The sequence below is a fragment of the Lepidochelys kempii genome, chromosome 13 (assembly GCF_965140285.1).
Source record: "Lepidochelys kempii isolate rLepKem1 chromosome 13, rLepKem1.hap1, whole genome shotgun sequence".
In the NCBI taxonomy this organism is placed as follows: domain Eukaryota; kingdom Metazoa; phylum Chordata; order Testudines; family Cheloniidae; genus Lepidochelys; species Lepidochelys kempii.
Window position 1 is genome coordinate 18,798,227 of NC_136392.1, and position 25,957 is coordinate 18,824,183.

General features: G+C 40.5%; 1 protein-coding gene across 8 annotated transcripts in view; it reads left to right on the top strand.

Annotated features, from left to right (window-relative positions):
* ZMYND8 (zinc finger MYND-type containing 8) overlaps positions 1-25,957 on the top strand; it is a 120,316-nt gene that overhangs the window by 38,308 nt on the left and 56,051 nt on the right. For all 8 annotated transcript variants that reach the window (XM_073309526.2, XM_073309527.2, XM_073309528.2 and 5 more), the window contains 3 exons: positions 19,423-19,571; positions 24,594-24,812; positions 25,696-25,809. In XM_073309526.2, the coding sequence (XP_073165627.1) occupies positions 19,423-19,571; positions 24,594-24,812; positions 25,696-25,809 (482 nt within the window). The remainder of the gene's footprint in view (positions 1-19,422; positions 19,572-24,593; positions 24,813-25,695; positions 25,810-25,957) is intronic.

Genomic DNA, 25,957 nt, shown 5'->3' on the forward strand with positions numbered 1-25,957 from the left:
ATTCTAGAGAACTGAAAATCTCCATCCCTGTAGTGTCTGACTGTCCTATGGATTTTGAACTGGATTTTGAAACCCTGGCTCAGGCCATCCATATTCTTTATATATATATATATATAATTGGGAGTTTGGATGGGCCAACGTGATTCTACAGCTGAGATAGCTGTAGTGTTAGGCCCTGTCTGCACTAGTGAACTTTCCTAATTTTTGTTTCTTTTCGTTGCTGCTAACAGTTCAGCTTTTGGAGAGCAGTAGGGTCAGGATTTTTAAGGAGTTCAGGACCTAAATAGTGTACTTTTAAAAAAAAAAAAATTTGGATCTGGTGTATATGGGGTGTGCCCACATTTTAAACACTGTCATCTAACTGCTGCTCAAATCAGGTCTGCAGTACTTAAAACAGTGGCCACAGTCAATGACCTGTCTCCACTAGGGTTCCCAATGTTGTTAACACCAGTGGGGCTGCACTGAACAGGCCTTTGTGAACAGTTATCACGTATAGGGAAAGATAAGCCTGGTGCAAGACAAACTGTTAGGAGTGTCCACAGAGAGATTTACATCTGCTTAACTAAAGTAGTTTATGAACCAGTTGAAGTTAAACTGTACCTTCTGTGTGTAGTCAAGCCCTTTGTGGCTGTGTCTTCTGGTGTGGTTTTTTTATAATGAGAGGACTAATATGCATTATTTATCTTGCTGTAAAAACACACCTTTTTGCCAGTGAAGACATAGCCTGTGAAGAAACCATGAGACTGTTTGTAAGTTAACCTTTTGCATTCCATGATTTTTTAATGATTTAACTGCAGAAATTTAATGTTGAATTAGCCTTGTCTTGCTGCGTTTAAAAAAACAAACAAATTAAAAACAAAGAAAAAGAAAAATAGCCAGCAGAAATATCCGCTGCTTAATAATATTGACATTTAAATTCTTTGTCCCTGATGGTCACACCTCATTAAGATGAGTGGGGTAAGAGTATGGCAAGTTCCCACTTTCCAGGCTGCTATTATTTGGTTGAAGATTGTTTCTTTGTCATTTCACGTGACAGCTGTATTTTCACAATAGAAAAGATGACTAAATTAATAAAACCCTTAGCATTTGAGAAAGCAGCAAAAATTGTGACGAGATTCTAGAACTGCTGGGTGGTCTTGTTTGTTTTTAGCTTGTTTTCTCTACTTATTATTTTCTACTGTTCTGATGTTAATCTTACAGAGAATTTGGCTTTATGTTTTAGTGCCTATCTAATTTGGGAGATTGACCAGCTGTTATTCCATTACAGCTATGCCGGTCAATTTCCCTTGGTGTCACAGTTAGGCCATGACAACCCTAGTACTTTTGTGGGTATAACTTACTTTGCTTAGGTGTGTGGAAAAAAAACAACCCTCTGAGCGGCATAAGTTACACCCACAGAAGCACCAGTGTGAACAGTGCTATGTTGGCAGGAGACGTTCTCCGTACGACATAGCTACCACCATTCTTTGGAGGTAGGTTAATTATGTTGATGGTAGAGCTCTCTCCTATCGGCATGGAGCGTCTGCATGAGCAATCTTACAGCCAGCTGCATCAGTACAGTGGTTTAATTACAGCGGTGGCTGTAGGTTAGTGTAACTTGCATTGACAAAACTCTGTAGTGTAGACAGGATCTACTCTATGAACAGTTTTTCTGGTATAAGGTGCATCCATACTAGGAGAGGTTTGCTGGTATAGTATACAGGTATACTTGTATTTGAAACAGGGATGTGTGCAAGTGGGGGGCAGTCGTTGGGGGCACAGAACTTCTCTGGCCCTAGGGTCGTGGAGGAAGGGAAGATCAAGCGACGAGCTCCTGCCGGGGCTGGCGCTGGGTGGAGGGAGGGAAGATCAAGCTCCTGCCGGGGCCCAGTGGAGAGAGGGGCAGGGAACTTCTGTGCCCCCACCAAAAGGTGTCCAATTTAAATTCCTGCACATGCCCCTGATTGGCAAGGCACTGGTAGTTTAGACCTGCCTAAGAATGGTTTATTTTGATTTAGCATAATCTAAGGCCTTGTCTAAACTGCCACTTTATAGCACTGCAACTTTCTCGCTCATGGGTGTGAAAAAACACCCCTTTGGGTGCTGCAAGTTTCAGCGCTGTAAAGTGGCAATGTAGACAGTGCGCCAGCCTGGGAGCTACTCCCCTCATGGGGGTGGGTTTTTTACAGCACTGGGAGAGCTCTCTTCCAGCACTGGTGCTGTGACTACACAGCTACGTTAAAGCGCTGCTGCGGCAGGTAGTGAAGACACACCCTAAATCAGTTCACGCTAAACTGAAATAAAACTGGTTTAAACCAAAATAAGAGTGTCCACACAGCCTTTTACACTGGTTTAAGGGTTTGTCTACATGAGGAGTTAATCTGGAATAGCTATTCCTGGTTAAGACCAGTAAAACTATTCTGGAATAAGAATGCCAACATGGGGAATTAATCAGGGATAGTTGTTCTGCTTTAAATTCACTGCCTACCTAAATTCGAATTTACTTTCCTGTGTAGACAAATCCTGTGACCCTATATGACATCACACCTTTAAATCCCAGAATAGACAAGTTACCTAGCTCTATCTCAGTAAAATCTTCTTTGGCCATGCGTACACTTACAAGCTTACAGTGTCACAGCTGTGCGACTTTAAGAGCGCTCATATAGCTATGTTATGCCAACGGGAGACAGTTATGTCAGTCAGTGGGGGAGTTTCACACCTCTGAGCAACAAAAGTTTTGCTGACCTAAGTGCTAGTGTAGACATAATCTAAAAGACAAACCAATTGTACTTTTGAATGTGCTAACCTGGTCAAGTTTTGGCTCTAAAGTATTACTGTTTTGTCCTGACTAGTGTGGGGAGGTGAGCTGGAGGAGGAGATGGGGAACAGCCAAGTGTGAAGAAGTTGAGAGGTGGGGAATAATGGAGCCAGGGCCCCTCCACATTTGACAGGGGCCCTGCCCCCTTCACCTCCTCTTCTCCCCAAAGGCCCCAGCCACCCACCCCTGGCCAGGTCGGCTGCTGGAGCCAGGTTAGGGGAGCCCAGACAGTTGTGGGTCACCGTGAACCCTCCACCTGCCCGGGGTTGGGGGGTCAAGAGCAGCCCCCGGCCTGTGTCCCCACCCTGCAGGGGCTCCCCATCGCCATCCAGGGCAGGAGGGTTCACGGCACCCCAAAGCTACTCGCGCGCAGCTGTTACATGGACCCGGTTCTGGCTGGGGAACCGCAGCCCAGCCATGGTAAGAGCCGTGCGGGGAGCTGTGGGGAGTTGCAGACCCTCCTGCCCTGGGTGGGGCCACAGGCCAGGGACTGCTCTTGGTCCCCCCACCACAGACAGGTGGAGGATCTGCGGCTCCCGGACTGCTTCAGCTTCCGGCTTGGCTGGGGGTGGGGCCTCAGGCAGAAGAGGAGGGGCAGGGGGCCTTGGCCGCCCTTGGCTAAAAGAACTTCCTTCCAAAAGAGATGAGAATAACCACAGCCTCCCCACTTTTAGAACTAAATGTAAGACTTCTTTCTTAGACTTAACCAGCAGAGCGGCGGTACCTTTGGGGTAAATTGAGTGCAGTATTTGTATTGCATGCAAAGATACAACAATATGGTAATTGGCCCCAAATATTAATTAGTGCAGAAAATGTGTTATTGTTATATTTAAACAAAAATACCTTTGAACAGTAATGCTACTTTTATGTAGAAGACTAAAGTAGCTGATGTTTGCAGTGGAAGGTCTAGTTAGGAGGGTATACTTACCTATCTATTATTGCTAAATATAAATATCAGAAAACTTTATCAGGAAACCAAACCAAACCAAATTTTTCGGTGAGAACTTAATGGATATTTGTAGTAAATGTATTTAAAAATGTAATATCAACTTTGTGTAGAACACACTTTCTCTTTGTAACAAAGAGTTTTGATGTGAAATGGAAACTACTGATAACAAATCAGTAGTTCTTGGCAGTATTAGCTAATTTAAAGAGTGTTGTCTAACTGGACAAGATTTCCTTGTGTTTTGAAGGGTCTGTAGTGACTTTTTCAGGCTACTTAGCAAATGATAGAAGCAATCTAAGATCCAGCTTCCAGATATTATAGTGATGGGCACTGAAACGATGTAGACAGACAAGCTAATTGAGATGAGAAAACACTCCACAAATTACTCCTTGGGGAATTCTGCACTACTGCGCATGGGCAGAATTTATGTCCCCCCAGATTTCTTTGCTTCCCCACAGAAAATGATTTTCTGACAGGGAAGCAAAAGGAAGCCACAAGAGTGGTCATGCAACCCTCCCCAGCAGTATGTTTCAGGTGCCCAGGGCAGCCAGCAGAGAGGTAAATGACTGTGGGGCAGAGGGCAGGATTGGGGAAGACCCGGCTTGTGGCTCCTACCCTGCGCCAAACTCAGATGCTAGTCCCGGCTGGGCTGGGGAGGACGGGACTTCCTCTTCCCCTGCACGGCATCTGGGGCTGGATCAGACCCATCCCCAGCTTTACCCCCCAGCTGCTGGAAGCTCTGCAAACTCCCCCCACCCACTTCTTGCACCCATCACTCCTCAGCTACAGGGGGAGGGATCCCTGTACAGGGAGCTGCTCCCCCTTCTGCCCAGCTCCCATGCATCCAGACCCCCCTCATACTCAGACCCTCCCATGAAGCCTCACAGCCCTTTGCACTCAGAATCCCACATCCCCTGATGAGCCCCACTCCTCCTGCACCACCCCAGCAAGCCACCCGGATCCCCACCCCACTGAGCCCCAACCAGCTGCATCTGGGTCTCCACCCCACTAAGCCCCACTCCCCCAGCATCTGGACCACCTACTGAGCCACCCCCCACAACCAGACCTCCCCTACTGAGCCCCAACCAGTTTCCCCTGGGCCCCCCTGCAGAGTTCCATTACTGTTGCACCCAGAACCCCCCAACAACCACTGTGCATCCAGATCCCCCCCTGCACCCAGATCCTCCACTGAGCTGCGTGCACGCAGATTGCCCCACACAGAAGCCTCTCAACCCACACCTGGATCCCCCCACACTAAACCCCTCCACATTTGAATCCTGCCTTGCTGAGCCTGCCTGCCAACACCTGGTGTACCTGGTACGGAGGGGTGGAGCCCTGGGGTTTTTCTGGGGCAGGCCTGGACCTTGTGCTGTGTCACAGTTGGGTGCAGCCTCACCGCTGAGTCCATGTCCCAGGGTGGGAGCTGCATAGTTAGCTCCCATCTCTGTGCAGCCAGTGGCTTGTGCTCCCCAGTGCCATGCTGGAGCCTCCACATTTATTTGACAAAATTTGCAGAATTTCAAAATATTGTGTGCAGAATTTTTAATTTTTTGGCACAGAGTGCCCTCAGGAATAACAAATACTTATGTGTCTTTGAGCAGTTCATTATAACATTTGGTCCTGTTTATTCAGTGGCCTCAGCCTCTGCTAGTAGTCTTAAGTAGTAAAGGAGTTAAACTCTGTCAGTAATTTAGTGTAGGGGAAATGTAATGTCATCAAGATAAGTGTTTTTAAATGAGCAGTAAGGTCCTGGATGCTGAGAGATCTTGACCCTTATTCTTCCACTGCAAAATACAAGGCACTTTGATTAAAGTTGTTGTAATCTGTCAGGGAAATTACCTTTTGAACCCAGCCACATGAGGATTTGAATCCACAAGCTCTAGCATCATCTAGATCCCTACACTACTGAGCCATCTGTTCCTTATAGGAAGGACTGTGCTAGTTAAGCATGAGGCTTCATTACAATAGCTGAATGGCTCCTCAAGGATCAGAACCATTGCCAAGCATCAGGCCAGACCTGTGACACCCCTGGCCTAAATTGAAGAGACCCTTATAATATAGTCTCTAAGGTGCCACAAGTACTCCTTTTCTTTTTGCGAATGCAGACCCGAAACATGGCACTTTATGTATTCACAAGCATGCAATGTTTGTGAGAAATCCAAGGAACTAGACTCTCATGACATGCTTTGTATTTTACAAAGGCAAAATTAAATTTTCTGATCCTTACCAATTCAACATTTAGAGGAGGATTAAATGCGCATACAACCTGAACTACCTCTTTACCTGTAAGAGGGTTCTCTCAGTGTTAGGATAAAGCGTGGGGGAGCTTGAGTTAATGTTGCTTATAGTGTGTTTGTTTTGTGAACAGAGGACTTCCATGTCCAGGATTCTTAAGATAGCATCTTTCACTGATGAGAGCACACCCAAAATTAGATGGAATTCAGAGAAGAATGGAAATGATCGAAGAATTGATTTTAGTCAGATAACTAATTTATAGATTATTTTTCTGAAGTAGCAATAACTACTACTCGCCCATAATTTCTCTGTATGTATGTGAAAATCTATATAGGCTAGTATTAGGGAAGAAATTTCTATTGAGAGAGCTCATCTGGTTTTCCAGGTGGTTTTTGGGAGGGATGAGAGAAAGTGACAAAACGCTTTCGTAACATTACAACCACTATCTGCAGTATAATTATAAGTGTCTAGAAAAAGTGTCTAAAACTTGGCAAACTAGTCGTTTTCCTTCCCACTTCCCATTCTAACTATCTTTCCCTCTCAGTTGCTCTACTTTCGTTCTCTTGGTGATTTAATTTCACTGATTCTCTGACAACTAGAGATTCTTCCAGGTGACCAAACCTGAATTTCCTGGTTTAAAAAGCAGTTGGGAGAGAGAACTGATCCTTCCACAACCTTTCTCACTTTCTCACACACAAACAATTACATAAACCAAATTTTGACTATTTGCTGGTCACCTTTAAGTCTGGGAGAATTGTCCACTCTTAAATTCATTCAGTACATAAAATGGAGGCATACCGCTAACTGAGTTTCTCCTTGTGATCCCCATCACTGTAATATCTGAGCACCTCACAATCTTTCATGTATTTATCCTCACAATACCCTTGAATAGGGCAGTGCTATTGTTCCCATTTCACCAGTAAGGAACTGAGACACAGGGAGACTGGGCCAATATTTTTAAAAAAAGAAAAGCAGTACTTGTGGCACCTTAGAGACTAACCAATATATTTGAGCATAAGCTTTCGTGAGCTACAGCTCACTTCATCGGATGCATACTTCATGACAGTATGCATCATGACATAGGATGTCACTTCATGACAGTATGCATCTGATGAAGTGAGCTGTAGCTCACAAAAGCTTATGCTCAAATAAATTGGTTAGTCTCTAAGGTGCCACAAGTACTCCTTTTCTTTATGCGAATACAGACTAACACGGCTGTTACTCTGAAACCTGTCCATATTTTTAAAGATATTTAGATGTAGTTTTGTTCAGCATTGCAGTGCCTAACTGATATAGGAGCCTAAATATAATTTTTAAAGGGATTTAGGCACTTGGGAGGCAAAATCCCGTTGAGGGTCAAGCATAGCCATCCCTAAATACCCTCAAAATCAGGCCCTAAGTAACTTGCCCAAGCAAGTCTCCCAAGTCTCCCAAGTATTGGGCTAGCCACTAGTTCCTTCACCATTTTACCATCCTTTCTCTAAGACCAGTATGATGTCTGTGAAGTAACTGAATTATCCTCTTGATCATTATAAAATTGTATATATTAGGTACATAAATGTGTAAAAAGGGCAGCTTTCTTCATGTAGAACAGTAAGACATTCCCATTTTATTGTAAGTATTCTAGCCTGTTCAGCTTGTTCTTGGCTGCAGATTTATGTTGAAGGCTTTTGTCTTAGGGAGATGTTGTCACATTTGGAAGATAGCAGTAAACTTCTGAAAATATTTTGAATGTGAAAGTGAAGTGACTAGTGAAACAGGATTTCCAGAATAGAAGATACATTTTGTGACTGTTGCTTAGCAGTACGCTGTGTATGTACTGATCATGCAGTGATACCAAGTACTTAATTACAAAGAGATGATTAAATTCTCACCTCTGTGTTAAAACGTATGAGATGAGGCCTAAAACATATGAGAATGCAGTAGCAAGAGTATCTGCAGCCTGGGGCTGCTGTCCCCCATGGAGAGGCCTTGTCACTAAGGGTATGTCTTCACTACCAGCATTAAAGCGCTTTAATGTGCAGTAGCAGCACCAGCACTGGGAGATAACAAAAGGGAAATATACATCACAAAGCTGTGATGTATATTCTGCTTGGATATTGCAGGTGGTATAATTGGGAGGTCCCCTATTTTTGATATCCAGATCTGTTACATGTTTCTTCAAGTCTGCTCTGCCAAATCAAACTTTGATGATATTGGCACTGGAGTCATAACTGCATCTTTCTCTTCTACAGTTCTTATCTTATAATAGAATTGTAAGACTGAAAGGGACCTCGAGAGGTCTCCTTGTTTAGTCCTCTGCACCCAAGGCAGGACTAAGTATTTTCAAGACCAGTGGTTCCCAAACTTGTTCCACCGCTTGTGCAGGGAAAGCCCCTGGTGGGCCGGGCCGGTTTGTTTACCTGCCGCGTCCGCAGGTTCGGCCGATCGCTGCTCCCATTGGCCGCAGTTCGCTGCACCAGGCCAATGGGAGCTGCTGGAAGCGGCGGCCAGTACATCACTCGGCCTGCGCCGCTTCCAGCAGCTCCCATTGGCCTAGAGCAGCGAACTGCGGCCAGTGGGAGCAGCGATCCACCGAACCTGCAGACGCAGCAGGTAAACAAACTGGCCTGGCCCGCCAGGGGCTTTCCCTGCACAAGCGGCGGAACAAGTTTGGGAACTACTGTTCTAGACCATCCCTGACAGGTGTTTGTCTAACCTGCTCTTAAAAATCCCCAATGACAGAGATTCCACAGCCTCCATAGGCAATTTATTCCAGTGCTTAACTAGCCTGACAGGAAGTTTTTCCTAATGTCCAAGCTAAACCGCCCTTGCTGCAGTTTAAGCCCATTGCTTCTTGTCCTATCCTCAGAGGTTAAAGAGAATGATTTTTCTCTCTCATCGTTGTAACAATATTTTATATACCTGAAAAATGTTATCATGTCCCTCCTCAGTCTTCTCTTCTCCAGACTAAACAAACTCAGTTTTTTTCAATCTTCCCTCATAGGTCGTGTTTTTTAGACCTTTAATTATTTTTGTTGCTTTTCTCTGGACTTTCCCGTTTGTCCACATCTTTTCTGAAATGTGGCACCAACACAGTACTCCAGTTGAGGAGCACAGAGTAGATCGGAAGAATTGCTTCCCGTGTCTTGCTAACAATACTCCTGCTAATACATCCCAGAATGATGATTGGGGTTTTTTGCAACAGTGTTACACTGTTGACTCATATTTAGCTTGTGATCCACTATGGCCCCAGATCCCTCTCCGCAGTACTTCTTTCTACGGAGTCATTTCCCCTTTTGTATGAGTGCAACTGATTGTTCTTTCCTAAGTGGAATACTTTGCATTTGTCCTTATTGAATTTCATTCTATTTACTTCAGACCATTTCTCCAGTTTGTCCAGATCATTTTGAATTTTAATCTGATCCACCAAAGCACTTGCAACCCCTCTCAGCTTGGTATTGTCCACAGACTTTATACATGTACTGTCTATGCCATTATCTAAATCATTAATGAAGATATTGAACAGAACTGGACCCAGAACTGATCCCTGCAGGATCCCACTTGATATGCCTTTCCAGCTTGACTGTGAACCACTGATAACTACTCTCTGGGAATGGTTTTCCAACCAGTTATGCACCCATCTTATAGTAGCTCTATCTAGGTTGCATTTCCCTAGTTTGTTTATGAGAAAGTCATGTAAGATGGTATCAAAAGCCTTACTAAAGTCAAGATATATCACATCTACTGCCTGCCCCCCTCCCCCCCACCCAAGGAAAAAAAAAAAAAAAGGCTTGTTACCCTGTCAGTGAAAGCTATTAGGTTGGTTGCTGACTGTTACTTAGCACCTTTTTATCTTCTAGGTGTCTGCAAATTGATTGATTAATTATTTGCTTATTATCTTTTTGGATACTGAAGTTAAGCTGACTGGTCTGTAATTCCCCAGGTTGTCTTTATTTCCCTTCTTAAAAATTAGCACTATATTTGTCCGCATATCTATTCAGGAGATACCATCATAGGGCCTAATCACATCAGCCACACTGTCAGAGGCTCGTTCACCTGCACATCTACCAATGTGATATATACCATCATGTGCCAACAATGCCCCTCTGCCATGTACATTGGACAAACCGGACAGTCTCTACGTAAAAGCTACTCACCAGCAACCACATACACACCACACAAAAAAAACACTAACTCAAAAGGGGGTTTTTTTGTTTGTTTTCCCCCCCCTCTCCTGCTGGTAATAGCTCACCTTACCTGATCACTCTCGTTACAGTGTGTATGGTAACACCCATTGTTTCATGTTCTCTGTATATATAAAATCGCCCCACTGTATTTTCTACTGCATGGATCCAGTGAAGTGAACTGTAGCTCACAAAAGCTTATGCTCAGATAAATATGTTAGTTCTCAAAGGTGCCACGAGTACTCTGAAACTAATGGCTCAGATATCTCCTCAGTCAACTCCTTGAGTATTCTAAGATGTATTTCATCAGGCCCTGGTGACTTGAAGACATCTAATTTGTCTAATTTCTAACTTCTTCTTTCCCTATTTTAGCCTCTGATCCTACCTCATTTTCAGTGGCATTCATTGTTAGATGTCCAATTGCTACTAAACTTTTTGGTGAAAACTGAAACAAAGAAGTCTTTTAGCACTTCTCTCGTTTTCACATTTTCTGTTGCCCTTTATGTCTCTATCTAGTTTAATCTTGTTTGTGCCTTGGCCTTTTTAATTTTGTCCCTACATGCTTGGATTGTTTATTTATATTCATCCTTTGAAATTTGACCTAGTTTTGACTTTTTGTAGGATTCTTTTTTGAGTTTCAGATCATTGAAGATCTCCTGGCCAAGCCATGGTTGTGTCTTGCCATACTTCCTATCTTTCCTGCGCAGTGGGAGAGTTTGCGCTTGTGCCCTTAATAATGTGTTTTTGAAAAACTGCCAACTCTCTTGAGCTGTTTTTCCCCTTAGACTTGTTTCCTATGGGATTTTACCTACCTCCCTGAGTTTGCTAAAGTCTGCCTTCTTGGAATCCATTATCTTTATTGTGCTTTACTATTTATTTATTCTTCTCTTCCTCTGATTTCCTTTTTTAAATAGGTACTCCCAAACTTTTGTAGAGGGGGAGAAGAGAAAGTAGGAGGAGGGAAATTTCATACTCTTAATTTTTTGCTTTCTATTCTTTGTAATATCCTACTTAGAAGTGTGAAAATAACTTCATATTGAGCAAACATGAATTTCTACTCCTGACTTCCTTTTAGGGGTAAACCATTTTTGTTTTATAAACAGTGGATGTTGTCACTTTTGTTCTTACATTTCATGTTATCAGTGGTGGATTTAAAATGGAAGGAAGACAGAGTTCCCTAGAATTTAGAGGACTGGGATTCCCCATTCAAGTATAGAAAGTTTAGGATAGTTGGTTAGATTATAGGTCATAATACTCTTCCTTTTTATTCCCAGCATTTTAATTTAATTTATAAAAATGCATTCTTCCTTCCAGCCCCATTTTTAAAAAGGATAATTATTTAATAAAAGTCTGGAGTTCCATCAACTCCAGACTTTGGAACTCTTTTTTTCTGTTGCTCTTTTTCTAGGGATAGTTTAGAAAATCATGAAATATAATCAAATCAACTTGTCCTTGCTTTTCCTAATCTGTTTGCTTCTCATCTCACTGACATTAACTGAGGCCATGTCTGTATATACACTTGCACCAATGTAATTAGAATGGTTTAGTTAAACCAATGAAACCTGTGTGGACACTTTTATTTCAGTTTAAGAGTTGCTTATTTCAGGTTAGTTTAAACATGTTTCTAAAAAAATAAAGCCCGGTCTACCTTTACACGTTTTACAGGCAGAGCTAAGTCTCTTACGGGTGTAATATTTTTTTCAAAAAAGCTATGCCTTTAAAAGCAAAGACAGTTATACCTGTATAAAACCGTATAGCTTATTTTGCTTCCCTGAATTGGAATAAGTTATACTGATATAAGCACTTTTTTATACCAGTATAACTGTGCCTATACTAGGGAGATTTTACTGTTTTTACTATGCTGACATAGTTGAAATGGCAAACTTTTCAGTGTAGACAAGGCCTAAGCTAAATCCAAAGAAGCCAGGTTTAAAGGAAAATAAGAATGTCCATCCCAGCCTTTTGCACTAGCTTAAGTAAATCATTTTAAAAATCACATCTTAAGTTAAACTGGTGCAACTCTGTGATGCATCCACTAGGAAAAAGTTGGGGTTTTTTAACCATGTGTAATATAGACCCTCTTTATCAGTGGTTCTTGACCCGCAGGCCGTTTGCGGCCCAATTAGCACACAGCTGTGGCCCATGAGACATCCTCAGGGCCATACAGGTAGCATATATATTGTGTGGATGTGGCCCACATAACACATAGGGATCTGCATATGTGGCCCACGCTGGTAAATGGGTTGAGAACCACTGCTCTATGTAGACAAGTCCTGACATCTTTAGTGCTGAGCAGGTCATGGTGTGTTCCCTGGTCATGTGACTTGTTTGTGTCACCTGACTAGTTTTTTGGGTGAGCATCATTGGAGAACCAAGAAGAAATTACATGTTTTTTACATCGGCACTTGCTCACATTGAGGTCAGCTGGGCTTCTATTATTGACTTCAGTTGGAGCTGGATGATTATTGTTGAGTGATGGCAGTGTGTGTATGCTTAGTGATGTACAGAACACAGAGGAAAACATGATAACTTCCTCTGAAACTTTACAGTGCAAGAAGATCAGATCTGTGGAATGTAATTGGAAGGATATTCTGTTCTTCTGTTTTATAATCTAGTTCCCTGCACTGTTTAAACCATATTACCGTACCATCATAACTTGTCCACTCGAGCTGGATTACTGTTATATAAAATTGGGCACCTAAGTAATCATAAACTGTGAAGATTAGGTTGCTTCAGGGTTAAGTATGTTTTGTTCTGTCTCATGGGGGCACAAGTTACTGCTCCTTCAGCCACATGATTACATGTGGAACTAATGGTTTTAACCTTTAGGTATAAGCAGTTTGATTTCAGTCATTCCCCGGTGGATGATTGAGGAGAAATTTGTAGGCGCCCATGTCAGCACAGGCAGCATTAGGGAGTAGTTAATAATAACCCAATGAAAAACAAGAAGTGGGTTTAATAGGAGAATTTAGAAGGGTGCACGGCAGTGTCTATTCTAAGTCTCATCTGAAAAAAACTGTGTTAAAAGAACGTTAAGATTGTGAAGTCAAGCACTCAGAAGTTAAGAAATCCCAGAATTAGGTTTGCCTGTGCAACCATAATTTGACATCCTCTCCCCGCTCCATATGTGTGATGACACAGTCTTTAATTACATGTTCACTTACTGTTTTCTCCACAAGACCCTTTCCTCATTCAGTGCACAGGATGGATGGTGTTAACTGAATGGGAAGCCATTCAGTGTTTCTTTTCACACTTATCATTTGTGTAGCCATATGGCTCATTTACTGCTTACTATTTAAACCCTACATTGAATGCAGACATATTAATTTCTTCATGGGTTTTTCTGATCATGGGCACTCATTATAAACCCTAATAAATTTATCATTACACCATCCCTCTTTTACAGATGGGCAAACTAAAGCACAGAGAAATTTAAGGCCAAAATTGTCAAAAGTTTTCTTCTGATATTTGGTGTCCAACTTGAAAAACCTAGCTTCTGAGTACTCAGCATTATTATAGTACTTTGTATGTTCAGAGCATAGCTGGCATTGATTTCACTTGCAATTCTGAGTGCTCAGCACATCTGCAGATCAGACCCCAGGTATCTCAAGTTAGGCATCCAGCAAATGAAAAGCACACAAATTGATGGCCACACATGAAAAGTTTGGTTCAAGTGATTTGCCCAGCATGACAAGAACTTTGTGGGAGAGTCAGGGATAGAATCCTGGTCTCCAGCATATTAAATTGCCTCAAATTTGAGACCATCCTTTCTCTGTCTGCAGTACCTTGACTCATGCACTATAAATCTTTCAGTTTCATCAACAAATAAGGAAGGGGTTCTACAGACTACAGCTTCCTTCCCAAAACACCCCTGAGTCATTCGCTGAGCATGGTCCATCTATCCTGTGCACTGAATGAATGAAGCATAGGTCCTGTGGAAAAAATAGTATGTGATTATGTAATTAAAGACTATATCATAATGCATATGCACAGGCATTCTTAATTCTGGCATTTGGAAATGTTTGCGTGTTTGACTTTGCAATCATACTTTTCACATTTTTTGTTAAAATGCCATCTTCTGAATTTTCAAATCAGCCAACTGAAAAAGCAGAATTTTTAGAATGTGGAACCATACTGATTCCCATGTGTATCATCAGCTGGTTTGGGGCCTTTAGATCCACAGCACAGATCTCTGCTACTTCAACTAATGGACTGACTGGTAGCAGTAATCAGCTGTTAGTGTCTATCTGGGCCAGTAGGGAATGAAACATATTTGGCCAATGGGTTTTACATCAGAGGACTGTAGAGACTCCAGAATCCTGGATTCCATTCCCAGTTCTGGAGGGGAATGTGCTCTAGCGGTTTCAGAACCTTCTGCCCCTGTCTCTTGGCCTTCCCCAAGCCTGACCCCTTCTATATCTTGTTTCCCTCAGTCTGTCCCAACCTTACCCCTCTACCCATCTTGCCCTGACTCCTGTATTTTTCTCCCCATCTTTTCCCTCCCTCCCCAAACTCAGTATCCTCACAGTTTTGTTCTTGGAATTGGTTTTGTTGAAACTATTCAAAAACATTCAGGGTGAAGTTGACATGACATGTAAAATTTTAGAATAAAATTATTAAAGTTTGGGAAAATTGTAAGGAACTGAAAACAAGCACTTTTTGTGGTAGGTCTCAGGCAGCCTTAACTATAGATGTCACCATCAGCTCTGCTTATAAACAGTTTCTACATAGACCTCAGTTTTGTTTCAGTGGCAATCAGTTGCTCTAAATTATATTGATATATATGTGGTGGGAGCGTGTTTACTGCTTGGAGGCGCCCAGTCTGTTCCTGACTCTGACTTGCTCAGTTGCTTCAGGCAAGTCCCTCTGTGCCTCCATTTTTTCATTGTCAAATGAAAATTATAATGCAGCATTTACGTACCTTATGTGATGGTTGTGAGATATCATTAATGTTTCCACAGGGCAGAGGCACCACCTTTCCAAAGTACCGGGGGGTTCTCAGTGAAACCCGGCTCTGCCCTAGGGCCCACCCCCACCCTTCCACTAAGGCCCCACCCTCACCCCGCCTCTACCCTCCCCACCCCCACCTAGCCTCTTCCTGCCCAGTTCTGCCCGCTCCCCCAAGCACCCCGTGTTCTTGCCCCTTTCCCCCTGCCCAGTCTTCTGCACACTGCAAAATAGCTGTTTGCAGCGGGTGGGAGGGGGAGAGAGAGGGAGGGGGAGGCAGTGATCTGTGGGGCCTGCCAGGAGGCACTGGAAGGAGTGGGGGGCATCTGATGGGGGGGCTGCTGTTGGTGCTCAGCACCCACCATTTTTTCCCTGTGGGTGCTCCAGCCCCGGAGCACCCACGGAGTCGGCACCTATGCTTCAAGACACTTCTCAGTATTCACTAAAGAATATTCTCAGGTGTTGTGTACACAAGAAAGTTGCACTGGTTTAAATTAAATTGATTTTTAAAACAGTTTAGTTAAACCAGTGCAAACCCTTGTGTGGTCATTCTTATTTTGCTGATTAAGAGTTAACTTAACCCTATTCTTAGGCAGTTTAAACCAGTTTTATTTAGTTTTTTGTTTAAATAGACTAGGAATCTATTTAAACTAAACCAAAATAAACCACTCTTAAATCAAAAGTGATCACACAGCCTTTTGCACTAGTTTAAAAGAATATCTTTAATTAAACCAGTGCAACTTTCTGATGTAGGTAGGGCCTCAGATGAATAGTCCTTTGAACGTGCCTTTTCTTGGTTGTACCTTCCTCCATCTGATTTTCTTGTTTTTGCATGTGGTGGTTTTATTTTAAATGGTTATTTTATTTCATCATGTTGTTGATTGATAGTCACTGGCCAGAGATCTGCTACAGCGCTTGTGGGCCTCCTGGGAGATGCCACACAGCACTGTACCTGTCCTGGGAAATAACTGCCCTGTCTAGAAAATTCCAGATAATCACTTTCTGCTGTACTGCCTCTAACATTAGAAGACATATTTAGTTCCAACAATTAACTCCCACCATCCTCTTCGTTCTCAGTTAATCAGCCTATCATAATTACTGTTGTTTGATTGACCCCGGCTGAGAAGAGTTCATTGCTAATTGGGATAGATTCTGTTGGTGTTTTCATAAATATGTTTGGGCTAGCACAAGCACCTTCTTAGCCAACAGTTTCTCTTTTCCATAGTTGTTTATATTCTTCTCCAAGTCTGTGATTTGTGTGCATTATCCAAATACATCCCAATATCATAGACATACTTTCTGACATACTTTCTGCCGGTAGTACAATCCTTGCTGGAGCATTTCCTGAACTTGCACAATGAGCAAACTTAATTGCTTCAGCCTCTCAGTATTTATTTTCTCAAGCTGTTGGTTTCCTGAGACCAGCAGCTGTGTTAAGATTCTGCACGTATTTGTGACTGGGCTTGTGGCCAAGAATGTTCAGTTACATGAGCAACTGTCTGTAACTGTCTGGGGCACATGACTTTTGTAGCTGGTTGGACACCATTCTACTTTTTCTAGCTAGTCTGATTGCTCATGGCTGTATAAAACACACAATCTCTGTCAATGACATTTAGAAAATTAAATATGCAGACATACGTTAGTCTTTTGACAATGATCTGCACAGTTGTGGCAGACCAAGATTTAATTCCCAGTGTCACACTTAGGCCTTAATGTCTCGATGAGACTTTTTTACACTGCTGTAAGTTCATCAGTGCAAATCACCTAGTCTATACATGCTGCACCAGAGTAGTGCAGCTACACTAGTTCAGTGAAACCCAGCATATTATTACTGTGATTTTATTGCCATAGTGCATAGGAACCCCATGCATACTCCAGGACCCCATTGTGCTAGGCACTCTACTAGCACAGAACAAAAAGACTGTCCTGGACAAGGTGTTAAGCACTGATAGTGAGAGAATAGGCTAGTCCATTCTGCCTCAGGTTGTGAGAGAAAGAGAATGCCTTGTGTCTGAACAGGTTACATCTTTAGAAATGTAAAGGTAGATATTGATGAACTAGGAAGAAGATCTTACCTTTCCCTTGGAGGAGGGCGGCTGCCACACATACCCTTGTTTACGCTAGCTGTACTGGCAAATCTTCATCATGGAGATTTGGCTTATACTGGCAAAAATATTTTTTAAGAATGGCAAACTTTTTTAGACTAGACTAGGCCTTACGGGGGTGGATGTTAAGGGAGTGTGTGTGTGGTCTGTGTGCATATGTGATGCAGGAAGAGGATGGATGGACTTGCTGATGAACAGTAAATGTTACTCTAGAGTTCATTTTGTCCTGCCATTTCAGTATGAACTCTGTGACATGATGTGCAATATCATATGAATCTATGTAATTCTGTTGCATCCCTCTGGATCTAAACAGGTCTCACAATACAGTTTAGTTAAGAGTGCTACATCTTTTGGGATGTTTTGTAAATCAGCAAAATTGCTTCATGTTAGAAATGGTTAGTGTTAGGCCATGTCTACACTACAGCCACAGCTGTGGTGCATAATGTAGACCCTTCCTAAGTTTTTCTGTTGATATAGTTAATCTACCTCTCTGAGAGGTGGTACCTAGGTCAATGGAAGAATTCTTCGTTCGACCTTCTCGCATCTACACCAGGGGTTACGTCAACCTAACCGCAGTAATCAAGACACAACATTTTTCACAGCCCTGATTTTTAAGTGTAGACCTGTTTCAGTTTGGCAGGCATTTGTATGAAGGGGAGAAGTGACTGAAGAGACCCATTGGAAAAGTCTCCCAAACTTTTTTTTAACCTGTTTTGTTTCAGACTTTTACTGCTCTGTTTGTTCATTTAAAAAGTTTAAGGAAAATTTAAGCCAGTGTTAAATTAAGCCTGTTAAGTAATTTGACAAACCAAAGGTGAATGCTAGACTTATTCAGTAAGAGCTGATTGTCTACTACAGCTGATCACTTAATTGTACCTTCTAAAGTATGGCAGTAAATTCTTTGTAACCCAGCCAAACTTTCCGTGTTCATTAGAAATCAGTTCAATTTGGTAACAAGGAAAAAAAATCAAAAATCCTCATATATTGTGTTTCCACCAGTATCTTTTGACTCACTGTCAGTCCTTTCTCACAAGAGACAGTTTAAATAGAGGTTAACCTTTTCTTGACCATAAATAATTCCTCTTAAAGATCTTAATCAAACACAAAAATCGAGGCCAAGAATAAAAACGGTAATAAATTCAAAATTTATAATAGGTCCTTTGAGGATCTCAAACCTATTACTTAATTTTTCAGTGGGGAACAGATAATGCTTAAAATCCTGGTTGGAGGCTTCATTTGTTGGTAGCTGGTTAGTTTGTTTTTTAATGTGAGAAAGAAGGCTCACTTGATGGGTGTTCATTGAAGCAAGCTGGTCAGGTTGTTTTAGGGGGCTGAATCTTTCTTCCCGGTCCCTTCACATTTTTGCTTGGTTTTCACAGATACAGTTATAAGCAGTTTGAAGGAGAATGTTAGTAGGAGGAACTTTGTTTGAGAGACGGTGTAGTCTAGTGGTTAGAGCAGTTAGGATTCTATAGTTGGTTCTGCCACAAACTTGCATGATGTTGGACAAGTTACTTCATCGCTTAGTTGTGGCTTATTTAGTAGATACTTCAACAGGGATCTTATGATGTTAAAAATTCATGTTTGAAAAAGTTTTGAGATCTTGAAATGATATGTGCCATAAATGTACAAATATTACTGTTTTGGGGACATATGTATGATATCTTTGGGACCAAAGAAACAAGTGAAATTTTCCTAGATCAAAAATGTCAAAGGTTTATTGAAATAAAGGGAAGAAAATCTGGACTACTCATTTACCACGTATTAATTTGTGACTCCTATATTCCCCTTCTTCAGCTTTATAGCCTCTGGTTCCCACTGTGTTACTTGACCTATTGCTATCAAGAATTACAAATATCGGTGTATCTTTGCTTCTTAAACTTAAGGTATAACTCTAGTAAAGAACTATTCACTGCTACGCATCATCATTGTATCCCGTATGCTTCAGAATTACTCATGAAAACAAGAAAAGTTTATTTTAAATTTAAACCTGAGTGTAAGCTGAGAGCTTTCTAACAGCAAGTATGAGCATTGCATAGCTATGTCCCAGCTACCAATTTTATCAACTACTTGTAGAAGAGAGATTGAGAAATAGTGCTCTATTCAGTGAAACAGTAAAGAAATGCAAACTGCAGAGCTATGTAGGTCTTGATTGGATGCATTTTCAGCAGACATTTCAGGAAGTATATTATGGACTCTTTAAATGTGTTAATGTATTCGTTATAGATCCTGGCTCTGCCGAACGCACAGCACAAAAGAGGAAGTTTCCCAGCCCTCCACACTCTTCCAATGGCCATTCCCCGCAAGATGCATCTACGAGCCCTATTAAAAAGAAAAAGAAACCTGGCCTATTGAACAGTAACAATAAAGAGCAGGTAACGGAACTCATTGTCTTAATGCGATAATAGCATATGAAATAATTAAAGGCTGTGATGAGAATGAACCTGGAGCTTTCTCCTCTTTACTCAGTTTCATTTTGTACTGCAGATCTCCATTAGCTGATTGTGGTGAATGTACAAGATAGCTAATAGGCCTTTGTCTTCCCTAATATATGTGGAAACAAGGGGCACGCTGTGAAGCCAAAACCCAGGAAATTTAAACCCAATCAAATGAAATGCTATTTTTCTTAGCATATTGCCAACACGTGGACTTCTGAGCAAAAGAAGTTATTGAGGAATATATTATAAATTAATTAATTTAGCTGGATCTTTTAAAAGGACAAAATATATTCATAACAATATTTGTCATCATTAATATGGAAATAGTATCAGGAAAATCACAACCCAGGTCTGAGAAGGATTTCCTCTCCCCCCTTAGCTCTGTTACAAGCATTGACAAGTATCCAGGTGCTTTTCCCCTGAATTCCCCTGGAATTTTTCCCCGAATCACTGGATAGTGGCCATTGCCTAAATCAAACCAGATGAATCAAAGGGTCACCCTCATTGTGGGTATTTTTATTTTCTGTGTCCAGGTGAAATTACAGGTGCACCATATGATACTGTTCAGAGTTTACCTGATCTGCTGGAACAAATTCAGAAGCTGGTTTGTGTGTCCTCTGAAAACTGGGCTTCTGTGCACTATCTCCTTATTAAAGTTTCATGAAGGCTGTAAATTAATGGCAGTTAATTCAAGTGATTAATGGAAAACAAATTAACTAGATTAAAAAAATTAGTCACGATTAATCACAGTTTTAACCACACTGTTAAAAAATAATAGAATACCAATTTAAATTTATTTTAAATATTTTTGGATGTTTTTCTACATTTTCAAATATATTGATTTCATTTACAACACAGAATACAAAGTGTACAGTGCTCACTTTATATTACTATTTTTATTACCAATATTTGGACTGTAAAAAAGGTAAAAGAAATCCACTCAATCTACAAGTCCACTCAGACCTACTTCTTGTTCAGCTAATCACTAAGACAAACAAGTTTGTTTACATTTGTGGGAGATAATGTTGCTTGCTTCTTATTTACAATGTCACCTGAAAGTGAGAACAGGCATTCTCATGGCACTGTTGTAGCCAGCATGGCAAGATATTTACATGCCAGATATGCTAAACATTTATATGCCCCTTCATGCTTCTGCCACCATTCTAGGGGATATGCTTCCATGCAGATGATGCTGGTTAAAAAAAATGTGTTCATTAAATTTGTTACTGAACAACTTGGGGGAGAATTGTTTGTCTCTTGCTCCGTGATTTTATGCGGATTCTGACATATATTTCGTATTAGGGAAATCTTGGATGATGACCCAGCATATGTTGTTTGATTTAAGAACACTTTCACTGCAGATTTGACAAACGCAAAGAAGGTACCAATATGAGATTTCTAAAGATAGCTACAGCACTCAACCCAAGGTTTAAGAATCTCAAGTGCCTTCCAAAATCGGAGAGGTACAAGATGTGGAACATGCTGTCAGAAGTCTTAAAAGAGCAACTTCGATGTGGAAACTACAGAACATGACCCACCGAAAAAGAGTATCAACCTTCTGTTGATGGCATCTGACTCATGATGATGAAAATGAACTTGCAATGATCCACACTGATTTGGATCATTATTGAGCACAACCCGTCATCAGTACTGTACACTTTGTATTCTGTGTTGTAATGGAAATCAACATATTTGAAAATATAGAAAACACACAAAAATATTTAAATAAATAGTATTCTGTTATTGTTTAACAGTATGATTTAAAATTGCAATTAGGACTTTTTTTTAAACTTGCGATTGATCATGTTGAAATTTTTTAATCATTTCACAGCCCTAAGTTCCATTTTAAATATTAGATGCTTTATTCTTTAATTTTTACTTTCTCGTGCCAAATAATCACTTCACATTTATCTGCAAGCAACTAATGAGAAATTTTTTTTCTAAAGCAGTGGAGTCCAAAAGTCACCCTGAAATTAATGGGCATTCTTGATTTCTTTCTTGTTTTTGATAAGACAAAACTGGGGATTTGTAGTGAATCTGTTGGTCTTATTGCTGAGCCACTCTGAAAGTGAACTGTTTACCATGTAAATTGACCGCCTGTCCTATTAACCCTTAAAGGTAATCTGAAGACTGGTGTAGAAATTTGTTTTATACCCTTTTTGCTGCTTTATAATGTACAAAGAAGGCTGAGAGTATGTTGAATTTTAAGTGGTCCATTTCTGCTTGATGCCAATGTTAGAATTGTTAGAATAAAACATATGGAATATTCTGTTTTTCTGAAAGATAACATGCTAGAAATTATTTTGGGAAAGTTTTATGGCCTGTGTTATGCAAGAGGTCAGACTAGATGATCCTAGTGGTCCCTTCTGGCCATGAAATCTGTGAATCTGTAACCAAAGAGTTATGGAGTCAGAGAACATGTATAAAACAGGTTGAAAAATTAGAGCTCTTAACTAGACAGTTATCACATAAGCCTTCTTGGCTGCAGCTCATTTTTCTAGCTAGCAATAACTCTTTTTCACACAACTGGGTAAAGCATCATATTGATTTTTCCAAATCAGTTTGTAAATATTACTGTAGTTTTCTTTAGTTTTTCTATTTTATTAGTCAGCTCATGTTAACTTAATATAAATACAGACTGTAGGCAATAAGCAAGCCCCTTTTAAAACCAAGAGACTAGGTACTCGAGCCTGACTTGACTAGCTGGGAGAGCGTGGAAAGCTGCTGCTTTAACTCATAGAGAAAACAAGTTTTTCGAGAGGAGGGTTACTACTATGTTCAATGCTGAATTTTAATATATTAGAACATTTTGCTATGGTCAGAAACCAAGTGTGCGGATATCTTTTTTTTAGGCAAATGAGTCTGTCACTTTCAGTCCTTCAGGCTCTTTTTTTGAGCCCCATGAATGTATCTCACTGGTCAGCTCAGCTGCTCAGCCTGGCTCAAAGGAAGGGAGGTGATGAATGTTTAAAAGATGCAAGCACCATCATGTTAACACTTAGTTGCCCATGACTTCTAGAAAACTGAAACTTCTATTTAGAAACAAGAAAAGGAGTACTGGTGGCACCTTAGAGACTAACAAATTTATTTGAGCATAAGCTTTCGTGAGCTACAGCTCACTTCATCGGATGCATTGAGTGCATGCATCCGATGAAGTGAGCTGTAGCTCACGAAAGCTTGTGCTCAAATAAATTGGTTAGTCTCTAAGGTGCCATCAGTACTCCTTTTTTTTTTGCGAATACAGACTAACACGGCTGCTACTCTGAAACCTATTTAGAAACAGTTATGACAATTTTCTTATGTCTGTCTTGGGTGTGGATTTCTAAGGAAGTTTTTATGAAAACAGTATCTTTGCTCAGGAAATTTATCTGCTGCTTATTCCCCAAGTGAAGTCATAAGGTATTTTAAATTACATTGGGAATTTGCACTTATTTCAGCTGTTGGTGATCTGTACTCAGAGTAGCTGGATGGGTGAAAACCCCAAGTGTACTCTAGGAAAACTAATTTGCACCCATGCGCCCTTGCTCAAGTACTAAGTATGTTTTAGCAGTGCAAATTACAGCTTTCCCTTTGCACTTGGGGTTTTCACTCTCACAGCTACATTTGTAGTTTGTTACAATTTCAACAACTGACAGCCAATTCCTAGTGTATATAATGCCTTCTACAGTATCTCTAATCCCACGATTTCAGAAGTCTTTACTAGTATATGTATTATATATGCATAACCTCTAATGTTATATTACTGTATATAAAAGCATGTGAGCAGGGGGAGCCACTTAACCCATCTCTATGGTGGAAACACACAGTACCTGTTTAGTAGTGCACAACAGTGCTGCATATCACTTAAGGATAGAAAGAGATGAGTACTACCAGATTTAATTGAAATCTCAGGTGAATATAATATCAGCCATACTGGAAATTGACTAGGATAGTATTGTTAAAACCTCTACCCTTGCCAAAAGTGCTGTGGGATATTTAGAGGCTAAAAGTGATCTGTCTACATCTCTGGAAAAAAAAAGCACCTTCAGCTGGAATGATACAGAGGGAAGAGTATTACTTCCTGCACCACCTACTTTGTCCTCTGTTCAGCTGTGTAGCTTTAGAAATCTAACAAGATCACAATCTGAGTTGATGAGACTGATGGCCTTTGTGATATTAGTCATGTCCAGAGCAACCAGTTATGATGTCACACACAATATTATGGTTTGACTTTAAATGAGGAATAATAGTGAATAAACTTTGTCTAAAATTAGGATAACTTTTTTCAAATTATCCCTAATAATTAATGAAGGTGGAAAAGAATAGAAAATTAAGTGCCATCAGTGGAATAATTCCAAATGGAATATTCTTTTCAATTTCCCAGGGCATGTTAGCAGCTCTTCAACAAAGGACTAGTAAATTTAGGGAGCGTGGGGTCAGTTTGGCCCTGTCAGGCATGCTTTTTGAAATGTTATTGATGGTGATTTTGCCGTGACCTATGCCAGCACTGAACTACTTTCATTTATAGTTAAGGGGATTTTTGTGCAAACAGTTACCGCAACAGTGCCAATTCCTGCTGTAAGGAAAGTTGTGGAGACTGCAAGTCTTAGCTTGCATTGCTCCTTATTGGGAGACCTGTCACCTCTAAAGGGCACATCTCTGTATTGAATATGAGGGTATCTACAAGTCTTGTTACTGGATTATATCTCCTACACGCTGTATCCTTGTTTCCCTCTATCTCCCCAATTTGTTTTCAGTCATAAATTCAGTGTGAGCCATTAGTTTGCATATCAGTAGAGAGTAAACCTATTTACAAATATCCATTCTGCATTTAATGAGATAATGTACCTGCACAAATGCTAAACGAGCTCTGTAAACTGCTGTTTGTTTTTTATTATGAATATTGTTGTTTATTTATTACTTACTTGAAAATACAGATTTGTTTTGAAACCAAACCTGTCTTTCTTGCCTACATTTCAGTCAGAACTAAGACATGGTCCGTTTTACTATATGAAGCAGCCACTCACCACAGACCCTGTTGATGTTGTACCACAGGATGGACGGAATGATTTCTATTGCTGGGTTTGTCATCGGGAAGGCCAGGTCCTCTGCTGTGAACTCTGTCCTCGGGTTTATCATGCTAAGTGTCTGAAACTGACAGCGGAACCAGAGGGTGATTGGTTTTGCCCAGAGTGTGAGGTTAGTTGGATATAAGGACCTGTGTATGTGTCTCGTGTTCTTGAGATTCGAGGGAAATTGTCACACAATCAGAATTAGTTCTCCTTTTACTCTGTTTGGACTTCTGTTATTGTGAGTGCACCTTGGAAAAGGTAGTAGAAGGGGTAGTACGAAGACCCTTCTGTTGTCTTGAGTATCTAGATAACTTTTGTTTTCTAACCTGAATCTTCAGCTTCCTTTGTTTTCCCGTCTGGAGAGAAGCTACATTTCAAAGAATTATCACTTTGTCAAGTACCTCTAATTCTGCAGAGTTTGGCTAATTTAACTTCTGCTCCCTCCGTTAGTGAGCAGATCAGCTCTACAGCAATGCATAAAAAATTGCTCTGTTGGGCCTACAAAACAGTGGGTATTAATATTATTTTTTCTTGAGAGGAATAAGTAAACATTTACTCATACTTTTTCAGTGATTCTTGGGAACAGAACTGTACATTGTCTCATTATTTCAATATTAGTAAATCCCACATACCAATTTGAGCATTTATTGGGTTAGAACCTAGATAATTTTCTTAAGTATTCATATCATAATTCCATAGTCAAATTTGGGAATTGAAGTACTCCATATTCACTTTAATAATAATAATTAATTAATAATGTAGTAGAAATGGATATAATTTTCTTGTCTTTTTAAAATTTTTCTGATATATTCAGCTTATATGTTGTGTAAAAGAAATTTCTGAGAAATAAGTTATATTTGTTGTGTTACACTGTCAGCACTGTTGTAGTTTCATGGGATGGCTCTTACCACCCACTTGAATAATGAAGGGACATTTTAATGTAAAATAGTCATGAAAAACAGTCATCAAGAAGTTTTTTCTGATTAAATATTTGTAATCTTAATTTGTAGAAAATTACTGTAGCAGAATGCATAGAAACGCAGAGTAAAGCTATGACAATGCTCACCATTGAACAGCTATCATACTTGCTCAAGTTTGCACTACAGAAAATGAAACAGCCAGGGGTAAGGAGAATATTTTTTACATTAGACTTGCATGTATAATTTAATTCTGCATAGTTTATTTCCTTTTATTGATCTTGATTATGGCATAGCTTATTGTATATTTGATTTTGAGCTAGTTAGTCACCCACATATATCTGTAGTTGTTGAT